The sequence below is a fragment of the Nerophis ophidion genome, linkage group LG12 (genome assembly GCF_033978795.1).
Source record: "Nerophis ophidion isolate RoL-2023_Sa linkage group LG12, RoL_Noph_v1.0, whole genome shotgun sequence".
NCBI lineage: Eukaryota > Metazoa > Chordata > Actinopteri > Syngnathiformes > Syngnathidae > Nerophis > Nerophis ophidion.
Genome location: NC_084622.1, coordinates 15,858,008 through 15,871,194, shown reverse-complemented (window position 1 = coordinate 15,871,194; position 13,187 = coordinate 15,858,008). Strand labels below are relative to the sequence as shown.

The following is a 13,187-nucleotide window of genomic DNA, read 5'->3' as shown; positions in this document are numbered from 1 at the left end:
GTCAAGACAAGATCTTCCTGTGGATTACAATAGATCAAAGAAACCGACACCTCCATGTCGCTTCCCATCGTACACAGTGGAGTTTTACAAGCCTTTGACTTGGTAAGATCAAAGACAGCTTTTGTCTCCTCGCCGGGAAGTCCTGTGAACGGAAAGTTTTGTAGTAACTTACCGTATTTCCTTGAATTGCCGCCGGGTATATAGTATGCGCCTGCCTAGAATTACTGCCGGGTCAAACACGTTTCGCAAAATAATTAGCGCATACTTAGCATTAACGCCGGCTCAGGATTAACGCCGGGTCAAACTCGTTTTGCAAAATATTATTTTTATTAGCGCATGTCTAGAATTTCCACCGGATCAAACTCGTTTCGCCAAATTATTGGCAAATGCCTAGAATTTCCACCGGGTCAAACTCGTCACTTCACGAGTGCCACTTCACCTGTCATCATTTTCAAAATGGAGGAGGCTGATTTCAATCATTTGAAATAGCATAAAGGGAAGAAGATTAAGAGCTATTCAGTAGGATTTAAGGTCCAAGCTATTGAATATGCTAAAAAGAACAGTAAGCAGCTATGTTTTATTAATATACCGTAGCTGCGTGTGTCAAATATGAGTCATTAAATGACTCCCGCCTCCTGGTGGTAGAGGGCGCTAGTGATCCTTCTTGCGACTACTCGGCTGCAGAAGAAGTGACAACAAGCAGCAAGAGTGAGCAGCTATCGTTTATTTTTTCCTCTCGCTTGTACTTTTAACATGGAGGATTACACATCTAAAATAAAACAGTTTTGTAAACTGGACTTTCAATCGTGGGAAGGAGGTAATAAAGAAAGATCTCCATCGAGACAGAGAGACTTTTAAAACTGAAGAAAGATAAGGAAGGCTTCTATAAACAAGTTATCGATGCTTTTGTTCAGAAGGCGCTGCCCATGGACTTCATTTATGAGTAAAGGTAAGACCATAATAACGTTTTTTTTTAATTAAATGTGCTTTTCATGAAGATATCCTTACATCACACTCAAATTTATAAGCGCAGGCCTAAATTTACCGCACGCCTTTAGTAAGCGCCTGAGTGAGAAGAGGTTTTATAATAATTAGCGCGTGCTTGCCTTTACCGCATGCCTATGGTAAGCGCCTGACTGAGAAGAGGTTTTCAAATAATTAGCGCCCCGGCGGAAATTCTAGGAAATACGGAACATACAATTATTCTGACGGATAGTAAAAAAATATGTATGGGTTTGTATTTGGTATCGTTACAGTCAATGTCTGTATAGATCCGCCCATAGTGTTTACATTCAGGAGAGCTAGCTTGAAGTTAGCGTTGAGCTATTGTTTCCTCCTACAATGTGTAGTGAAACATGTTTAGCTATTTCTCGTCCTGCAGTGATAATGTTACTTGGATGCAAGGATTAGTGATTTAGAAGTAGCTAAAACACTCCCGACTACGGCTGCATTTTAGCCGCTAGCCGGCTAGCCATGTCTTAAAGCACCTCTTGCAGAGCGGCACTTTAGTGTTTATAGCTTTACCCTTAGTTTTTAAGCCAAAATGCGTCCATTCTCCCTTTTCTGTTACACAAATTAAACGATAGAGAGTAGTAATGAAAACAATCACCTTATAGTCCAAGTACTGACAATTAGTACTGCAATACTTTATTAGTAGCTGCATGTGCTTCAGCAGGTTCCAAAACACAACTCAGTTGTAATTCCAGTGGCCGCCACTTTTTTTTGATGTTCCTTACATCAGTGTTTCTCAACCTTTTTTATGTGATGTACCCCCTGTGAATATTTTTTTAATTCAAGTACCCCCTAATCAGAGCAAAGCATTTTTGCTTGAAAAAAAGAGATAAAGAAGTAAAATACAGCACTATGTCATCAGTTTCTGATTTATTAAATTGTATAACAGTGCAAAATATTGCTCATTTGTGGTGGTCTTTTTTTAACTATTTGGAAAAAAAGATATCAAAATAACTGAAAACTTGTTGAAAAATAAACAAGTGATTCAATTATAAATAAAGATTTCTACACATAGAAGTAATCATCAACTTAAAGTGCCCTCTTTGGGGATTGTAATAGAGATCCATCTGGATTCATCAACTTAATTCTAAACATTTCCTCCCAAAAAAAGAAATCTTTAACATCAATATTTATGGAACATGTCCACAAAACATCAAGCTGTCAACACTGAATATTGCATTGTTGCATTTCTTTTAACAGTTTATGAACTTACATTCATATTTTGTTGAAGTATTATTCAATAAATATATTTATAAAGGATTTTTGAATAGTTGCTATTTTTAGAATATTTTAAAAAAATCTCACGTACCACTTGGCATACCTTTAAGTACCCCCAGGGGTACGCGTACCCCATTTGAGAACCACTGACTTACATCACAGGTGTCAAACTCAAGGCCCCGGGGGCCAGATGTGGCCCGCCACATTCATTTTATTTGGCACTCAAAAGCCTGGAAATAATATGTATCAATAAAGTACTGTAACTTACTAAATGTATTCTTTCTTTCTATTTTGGCAGAAAAAATATATATGTACTTCATGTAATCGCAAGTTTTGGTCACTTAAATATTGTCTAATTATGCAGAAATGTATAATCAAACAGCTCCAGCACTCCCAGCGACCCTAAAAGGGACAAGCGGTAGGAAAATGGATGGATGGATGGGTTTTATCAAACATTCTTTTTGAATATAAATAAATGCTAATAATAATGATTTCAAAGCAAGTTATCCATCAAATTGTGCAATGTAAAAGTAGCAATATATTTTATTGTAAAATTGTGATATTTACTGTGTTTTTTACAGCGTTTTTCTCTAAATGAAAAAAACAATACTTTTATTTACTGTAATAAACTGTGGTGCCGTTTTGGCATTTACTGTAATACACCGAAAAATCTACAGTTGTTGATTTGCTGTTAAAAAAAAAATGGCAAACTGGCAGCTCAGGTGCCAACATTTTACTGTAAAATTGCAGTTTTATTTTATTTACAGTTAAAAAAAAACATGTAAATTTTACAGTATAATTCTGGCAACTGAACTGCCTTCTTTTTTATTTATCATAAAAACAGCAGTACCGTTTTCCATATACAGTAATATACACTACATTTTGAGGTGAAATTATTGTAATTTACCATATTTCTTTCACATTTTAGTATTTAAAAACTAATAAAATACATTAAAAAACAGTGTAATGATCGTATTCACTGTTAGAAGCGGCCCTCTGGGGCCAAGCATAAATGCCATGTGGCCCTCAGTGAAAACTGTCAGAATAATTGTATCTAAGTTATCACAAGACTTTGTGTTTCAATGAGTTCCCGGTGAGCAGAAAAAAGCTGTCTTTGGTCTTACCAATCAAAAGGCTTGTAAAACCCCACTGTGTAGGATGGGAAGCGACATGAAGGCATTGGTTTCTTTAATGTATTGTAATCCACAGGAAGATTTTGTCTTGATCCGAGATCTACAAAGCAGAGAGGAAGCAGGGCCCGACTCCCCTCCAGGCACTTTTTCTTTGAACTGTTTTGTGACCACAGGCAGCGGCAGTTTACGACCCCCTTCCTTTAGAAACAGCTGTTGCAATGTAATCAGGGAAAGTCCAAATAAAAGAGGAGGCGTGCAATCTTTCCTCAGAGCGTGGTGGGAGACTGTAGAAGAGTACAGCCCAGACGTTTCTCCTCAATTGAGCCAAATTTAATTCTGTCTGTTTAATTCCTTACTTCTTTGTCTGTTAAATTGATGTCATCAGTGTTTGAACCTGACACTTACATTGTCCACACAGAGTGGAGAACATGTCCATGCGTCTGGAGGAGGTGAACGAGAGGGAGAACACCATGAAGGCCTCCTTGCAGACGGTGGATCTGCGCCTGGCCCAGCTGGAGGAGATCCACGGTCGAATGGCAGTGGCCTTGGAAAAACTGGCCGGAGTGGACCGCCTGGAGCTGACCAAGACTTACTCCCGCAACTCTTCAGTGTGCGACCCTTCCTCTCTGGTCCGCCAAGGGAGCATCAACAGCGCTGACGGTTACAGCCTCTACCGCTTCCACATGGACATGGAGGAGTTCGCCTCCAAGCAAAAGGACGCAGAGGAGCCGGCGAAGAACGTCCTGGAACGACAGAAGAGTCTTCGCCAATCGTCCAGCACCTGCGCTCTCAACGCCAAGGAGGGCGCCCAGACTTTGGAAGTGGGAAGCTTGAGTAGAACACGACCTGGTTCTTGCGTGGACATCCTTATATCTCCGTGTGAAGCCAAGCCGGTGTCCAGCCACGACACTTCAACCAACAAGGACATCCGAGGAAGTTCGTTGGACATAATCGCCGACAAGAACCGACTGAAACCTTCCTCGCCCCCAAAAAGGACTAAATCCCTGAGACACTATCCAGCCGAGGACCAGTCCACCTCTCCTTTGACGAAGAAGCGGAGCATGAGCACCATCGTCATCAGCCCTCCTGATGAACCAGAGGAACCACCCGAGGCCAGCAAAAAAGTCCTTCCTGAGAGCTCCGCCTCTCCGAAAAGGACAAAATCATTGAGACACGCCCCGGTCCAGACGTCCCCTCTCACCAAGAAGAGGACCATGAGCAGCATCGTCTACGCTCCAGCTGAGGCCGACGACGATGTTCTCCACGCTCAAGACTACACGTCCCTGGTTGAGCAGGTGGCCAAGACGCCAAACCAGTGGCCGGCCAACCTGGAGTACAAAGTCCACGCTGGTCACGCGCCTAAAGTGTCCATGGTCAGGACCCCAATCCAACAATTCCCCGCTTCCACATACGGCGCAGAACTCTCAAGCAGCGAGGGCGGTCTGGACGGCAAAGACGGTCCCCCCGGGGGAGAGCTCGCGGGGGAGCAGACGAAGACGAAGGTGAGGAGAAACGTGTCGGACGGCGCTCGGTACCTGGCGGTGGAAGGGGACCGGTACCCGCCCACGCACAGGTCGCAGAGTTGCAACGCCACGGACAGGAAGGCGAGGAGCAGGAGAGCCTCCGACACCGAGAGAGACCTGGCGGATGCCTGCAAGACGGAGGACGGCGCAGCTGAGGAGAAATGAGAGAGAAACCACCACAATGGACGTCATCCGGACCCCCACAGGTTACAGTCCATGTAGTTACCTCCACTTACAGGATCATTTTTTTACTTTGTGATACCACACCGCTCCACTTAAACCAGGGGTCGGCAATCCGGAACCTTAAAAGAGCCACATTGGAGCAAAAATACCCCAAAAAAATAAAAATCTGTTCGGAGCCGCAAAAAATTTAAAGTATTTTGTATAATGAAGACAACACATGATAAGTGTCTATATTAGATATATTAGCCTACTATCAATATGACTTTAAAAAGCTTAGTAGCCACAGGCGTGGACAGCAACTTTTAGCTCTTATTTCCCAAAATTGTGTACACTACTGGATTGGGGTCTTGTGGCCACTTATGTGGACACTTATACTGCCATCTGGTGGTGTCAGAAGAGTAAAACACACAATGGAATTTTGAAAAAAAAAGTGTAAAAAATAATTAGCATGTCACTACACATGAAGTACACATTTGTGTACTTATGGACTAAGTACATCATATCAAAATATGATTCTTAGTTTTTATTTCAGTCCAATAAACCCACATAGAAAAGATAAATAAAAAATAAAGCATGTTAACAAACGGTTTGGGCCTTAAGAGGTTAAATGTCTTATATAAGTGTTATAATGAAGGCAACACATGATATAAGTGTCTATAGTAGATATATTAGCCTACTATCAAAATGACTATGTGTCGCAGGCTGACACATATCTTCGTTGACAGAAATGTTGAAATGTAATATTTATTCTAGACATTTTTACAACATTGGAAAACAGTAGTAAAATGGAGGCTTTTCAGAAGGTGAGATAACTCTTTTAAATGACTGGCTTTTAATGGCCAAAAGTATAGATCTGTGTGTCCAAGTTAAAGTAAACCACAGGCTGTCTTCTAATGGATTTATTACAATCTATGCAAGCTGGGTTATGTTTGCTGTGGTCTGGAACAACATGGCACACAAGCAACTATCAGAAATGCAGGCAATATTAAATACAGATAATGTGTCTTGAGAAATGCAGATATAAATCAAATACACAGAGGACATAAGTAAATAAAATTAAATGAGCTCAAATATACCTACAAACGAGGCGATATGTACATACAGCTAGCCTAAATACCATGTTAGCATCGATTAGCCTGCAGTCAATGACATCAACGAAATTCACATTTGTGCATTCACGCACAGCATTAAAGGTTTGGTGGACAAAATAAGACAAAGGAGGACGGGCATAAAACATGTTTCTCTGGCGTCGTTGAAGAAAGTTATACATGTAATCGGGGGGTCGGCAACCCGCGGCTCTTTAACGCCGCCCTAGTGGCTCTTAGGAGCTTTTTTCAAAAATTTATGAAAAATGGAAAAAGATGAGGGGGAAAAAAAAAACATTTTTTGTTTTGATATGGTTTCCATAGGCGGACAAACATGACACAAAACTCCCAAATTGTTATAAAGCACACTGTTTATATTAAACCTGCTTCACTGATTCGAGTATTTGGCGAGCGCCGTTTTGTCCTACTAAATTTGGCGGTCCTTGAACTCACCGTAGTTTGCTTACATGTATAACTTTCTAAGGACGTGTTTTATACCACTTCTTTTTATGTCTCATTTTGTCCACCAAACTTTTAACGTTGTGCATGAATGCACAAAGGTGAGTTTTGTTGATGTTATTGACTTGTGTGGAGTGCTAATCGGACATATTTGATCAATGCATGACTCCAAGCTAATCGATGCTAACATGCTATTCAGGCTAGCTGTATGTACATATTGCATCATTATGTCTCATTTGTAGCTATATTTGAGCTCATTTAGTTCCTTTAATTCCTCATAATTCAATTTATATCTCATGACACACTATCTGTATGTAATATGGCTTTTAATTTTTTGCAGCTCCAGTAGGATTTGTTTTTGTATTTTTGGTCCAATATGGCTCTTTCAACATTTTGGGTTGCCGACCCCTGATGTAAACAAAACTACGGTGAGTTCAAGGACCGCCAAAATTAGTAGGACAAAACGGCGCTCGCCAAATAGTCTCATGAGAGAAGCATGTTTAATATAAACCGTGGCATTTCTAACAATTAGGGAGCTTTGTGTCATGTTGTCCTACAGAAACCATATTAAAAACAAAAAATCTTTTTCTATTTTCACACATTTTTGAAAAAGCTCCAGGGAGCCACTAGGGCGGCGCTAAAGAGCCGCAGGTTGCAGACCCCCGACTTAAACTCAGCAGGAGCAATGATAAATGTGACGTTAAATCATGTGGAAGATCGCAGAAAGTAAAAGATGAATGTTAGGAGAATAAAGTTGTCCTGAGAGAAAACGTGGTAATGTTCACCAAAAAGATGTAATATCAACTGAAAAAGTCTTCACGTTACAACAAAATAGTCGTATCGTTGCCAAAGTCAAGTTGAAACGTGTCAGAATAACACTTTTTTCCCATAATATTCTAACTTTTTTTTTTTACTTTATTCTCGTAACATTACCCACTTTTCCTTCATTATAAGTTAACTCTCATAACATTCCGATCTTTTATCTCATTACGACTGAAGTCTCAAAACTTTACAACTTTTTTTCATTATGATTTATTACTCTGAACAAGAAGGCTTTTTCTTCGTTATGACTCAACTCTCAGAACATTACGGGGTTTTTTTCCATTAACTACTTTATTCTGATAACATTACGACGTTTGCTTTATGAGTCAATTATCGGAACATTACAATTTTTTTCTCATTATGACTTAATACGAGTAACATTACAACTTTTTCTTCGTTATAACTTAACTCGCATAACATTACGATCTTTTTCCTCAATGCGACATTATTCTCATAACAATACGTTTAATTTTTTTTTTACTTATTTCCCTGAACATTACAAAGTTTTTTCTAAAATGTTCGGAACATTACTACTTTTTTGAATTATGGGTTAATACCCTTAAAATGATTACTTTTTCTTCATTATGACTTAACTCACATAGAACATTACGATCTTTTATCTCTTTACAACTTTATTCTCTTAACATTACAAACTTTTTTCATTTTGACAATACTTGAAACATTATTACTTTTTCTTCATTATGACTTAACTCACATAAAACATTACAATATTTTTATCTCACTACAACTTTATTTTCTTAACATTACGACTTTTTCTTCATTATGACTTAACTCGCATAACATCACAATCTTTTTTCTCACTACAACTTTATTCTCATAAAATTGTTTTCTTTGTTATGACTAAATTCCCAGAACATTACAAAATTTTTGTCATTACGACTTTATGTTCGTGAGATTACTACTTTTTTAAATTATGACTTATAATACTCTTAACATCATTACTTTTTCTTCATTATAACTTTACTCACATAATACATTACGATCTTTTATCTCATTACGACTTTAGTCTCTTAATATTACGTTTTTCAATTTTGACAATACACGTGATATTACGACTTTTTCTTCATTATGACTTAACTCTCAATGTTACAAACTTTTTTCTCACTACGACTTTATTCTCATAACATTACGACTTTTTTCATTTTGACAATACTAGTAACATTATTACTTTTTCTTCATTACGACTTAACTCACATAAAACATTGCAATCTTTTATCTCATTACAACTTTATTTTTTTAACATTACGACTTTTTTCTTCATTATGACTTAATTCACATAACATTAAAATCTTTTTTCTCACTGCGACTTTGTCATAACATTACGTTTTCTTTGTTGACTTAATTCCCAGAACATTACAAAGTTTTTTCTCATTACATCTTTATGTTCGTAAAATTACCATTTTTTTTAATTTTGACTTAATACTCTTAATATTATTACTTTTTCTTCATTATGACTTAACTCACATAAAACATTACGATCTTTTATCTCATTTCGACTTTATTCTCTTAACATTACGACTTTTTTTCAATTTGACAATACTCGTAATATTACGACTTTTTCTTCATTATGACTTAACTCTGTTACAATTTCTTTCTCACTTCGACTTTATTCTCATAACATTTCGACTTTTTTTCATTTTGACAATACCCGTAACGTTATCACTTTATCTTCATTATGACTTAACTCACATAAAACATTACTATCTTTTATGTCATTACGACTTTATTCTCTTAACATTACGACTTTTTTAAATTTTGACATTATTTGTAACATTACGATTTTTTCTTTATTGTGACTTAACTCTTATAATGTTACAAAGTTTTTTTCTCATTACGACTTTATGTTCGTAACATTACTACTTTTTTAAATTATGACTTAATACTCTTAATATTATTACTTTTTCTTTATTATGACTTAACTCACATAAAAGATTACAATTTTTTTATGTCATTACGACTTAATTCTCTTAACATTACCACTTTTTTCATTTTGACAAAACTCTTAAGATCGCAACTTTTTCTTATGACTTAACTCTAATAATGTTACAAACTTTTTTCTCACTACGACTTTATTCTCATAACATTACTTTTTTTCATTTTGACAATAGTCGTATCATTATTATTTTTTCTTCATTATGACCTAAGTCACATAAAAAATTACGATCTTTAATCTCATTAACATTATGACTTTGTCTTTGTTATGAGTTAATTTTGGTAACATTACAATGTTTTTCTCAGTATGACTTAATACTGGCAACATTACAACTTTTTTCTCACTGCGACTTTATTCTCATATCATTACGTTTTCTTTGTTATGACTTAGTTCCCAGAACATTACAAAGTTTTTTCTCATTACGACTTTATGTCCGTAACAGTACTACTTTTTTTTTTTATCACTTAACACTCTTAAAATTATTACTTTTTCTTCATTATGACTTAACTCACATAAAACATTACGATCTTTTACCGCATTACGACTTTCTTCTCTTTACATTACGACTTTTTTTCATTTAAACCATAGTCGTAACATTACAACATTTCTTCATTATGACAAAACCACATTTTTATCAAGTCGAACCTTAAAACCCCTCCAAATTTGAAGCATTTGCACATCTTCCAAAACAAAAAACTTCTCAGGACTCTTATTATGAAAAAAAAACTGTTCATTTATTTATTTTTCAGCATTTGCAATACAAAGAAACTCATTCATTTCACGGCACTCCTGTTTTTTTAATGTGCAGAGAAAAGTTTGTGAATGTCAATAATGTTGCATCATGACATGAACTTATGTCACCAGTGTTGCATCATGACATGAACTTATGTCACCAATGTTGCACCATGACATGAACTTATGTCACCAATGTTGCATCATGACATGAATTTGTCACCAATGTTGCATCATGACATGAACTTATGTCACCAATGTTGCATCATGACATGAACTTAAGTCACCAATGATGCATCAAGACATTAACTTATGTTAACTAATGTTTCGTCATGACATAAACTTATGCCACCAATGTTGCATCATGACATGAACTTATGAATGTCATCAATGTTGCATCATGACATGAAGTTATGTCACCAATGTTTAATCAAGACATGAAGTTATGTCACCAATGTTGCATCATGACATGAATTTATGAATGTCATAATGTTGCCTCATGACATGAAGTTACTCCACAAGCACTTTAACGTAGGGACTGTACACACTCTTCTGGTCACAGGTAGAGTACAATGTAATGTACGATATAATGTACAATGTAGTGTACAATATAATGTACAATGCAGTGTACAATGTAATGTACAATATAATGTACAATGTAGTGTACAATGTAGTGGACCATGTAGTGTACAATGTAATGTACAATGCAGTGTACAATGCAGTGTACAATTAATGTACAATGTAATGTACAATGTAGTGTACAATGTAGTGTCTAATATAATGTACACTGTAGTGTACAATGTAATGTACAATGTAGTGTACAATGTAATGTACAATGTGGTGTACAATGTAATGTACACTGTAGTGTACAATGTAATGTACAATGTAGTGTATAATGTAGTGTAAAATGTGTACAATGCAGTGTACAATGTAATGTACAATGTAGTGTACAATGCAGTGTACAATTAATGTACAATATAATGTACAATGTAGTGCACAATATAATGTACACTGTAGTGTACAATGTAATGTACAATGTTGTGTACAATGTAGTGTACAATATAATGTACAATGTAGTTTACAATGTAATGTACAATGTAGTGTACAATGTAGTGTACAATATAATGTACACTGTAGTGTACAATGTAATGTACAATATAGTGTACAATGTAATGTACAATGTAATGTACAATGTAGTGTACAATGTAGTGTACAATATAGTGTACAATGTAGTGTACAATGTAGTGTACAATATAGTGTACACTGTAGTGTACAATTAATGTACAATATAATGTACAATGTAGTGTACAATATAATGTACAATGTAATGTACAACGTTGTGTACAATATAATGTACACTGTAGTGTACAATGTAATGTACAATGTAGTGTACAATGTAATGTACGATATAATGTACAATGTAGTGGACCATGTAGTGTACAATGTAATGTACAATGCAGTGTGCAATTAATGTACAATGTAGTGTCTAATATAATGTACACTGTAGTGTACAATGTAATGTACAATGTAGTGTACAATATAATGTACACTGTAGTGTACAATGTAATGTACAATGTATTGTATAATGTAGTGTAAAATATAATGTACAATGTAATGTACAATGTGGTGTACAATGCAGTGTACAATTAATGTACAATATAATGTACAATGTAGTGTACAATATAATGTACAATGTAGTGTACAATGTAATGTACAATGCAGTGTACAATATAATGTACACTGTAGTGTACAATGTAGTGTACAATGCAGTGTACAATCAATGTACAATATAATGTACAATGTAATGTATAATGTAGTGTAAAATATAATGTACAATGCAGTGTACAATGTAATGTACAATATAATGTACAATGCAGTGTACAATGCAGTGTACAATTTATGTACAATATAATGTACAATGTAGTGTACAATAAAATGTACACTGTAATGTACAATGTAATGTACAATATAATGTACACTGTTGTGTACAATGTAGTGTACAATGCCGTGTACAATATAATGTACACTGTAGTGTACAATGTAATGTACAATATAGTGTACAATATAATGTTCACTGTAGTGTACAATGTAATGTACAATGTAGTGTACAAATAATGTACAATATAATGTACAATATAATGTACAATGTAGTGTACAATATAATGTACCAACCTCGTCACGTCCGTTGTGTCCTGAGCAAGACACTTCACCCTTGCTCCTGATGGGTTCTGGTTGGCGCCTTGCATGGCAGCTCCCTCCATCAGTGTGTGAATGTGTGTGTGAATGGGTAAATGTGGAAGTAGTGTCAAAGCGCTTTGAGTACCTTCAAGGTAGAAAAGCGCTATACAAGTACAACCCATTTATTATTTATCATTTAATGTACAATGTTGTGTACAATATAATGTACACTGTAGTGTACAATATAATGTACAATGCAGAGTACCATATAATGTACACTGTAGTGTACAATGTAATGTACAATGTAGTGTACAATATAATGTACACTGTGGTGTACAATGCAGTGTACAATTAATGTACAATGTAGTGTACAATATAATGTACAATGTAGTGTACAATATAATGTACAATGTAGTGTACAATATAATGTACACTGTAGTGTACAATGCAGTGTACAATGCAGTGTACAATTAATGTACAATATAATGTACAATGTAGTGTGCAATATAATGTACAATGTAATGTACACTGTAGTGTACAATGTAATGTACACTGTAGTGTACAATGTAATGTACAATGTAGTGTACATTATAATGTACAATGTAGTGTACAATATAATGTACACTGTTGTGTACAATGTAGTGTACAATATAATGTACAATGCAGTGTACACTGTAGTGTACAATGTAATGTACAATATAGTGTAAAATGTAGTGTACAATATAATGTTCACTGTAGTGTACAATGTAATGTACAATGTAGTGTACAATGCAGTGTACAAATAATGTACAATATAATGTACAATGTAGTGTACAATATAATGTACAATGTTGTGTGCAATATAATGTACACTGTAGTGTACAATGTAGTGTACAATATAATGTACAAT

General features: G+C 35.7%; 1 protein-coding gene across 3 annotated transcripts in view; it reads left to right on the top strand.

Moving 5' to 3' along the window:
• Window positions 1-13,187, top strand: part of LOC133563022 (transient receptor potential cation channel subfamily M member 1-like) — a 164,009-nt gene that overhangs the window by 143,801 nt on the left and 7,021 nt on the right. For all 3 annotated transcript variants that reach the window (XM_061916931.1, XM_061916929.1, XM_061916930.1), the window contains exon 29: window positions 3,781-5,091. In XM_061916931.1, coding sequence (XP_061772915.1) covers window positions 3,781-5,050 — 1,270 coding nt within the window. In that variant the 3' untranslated portion in view covers window positions 5,051-5,091. The remainder of the gene's footprint in view (window positions 1-3,780; window positions 5,092-13,187) is intronic.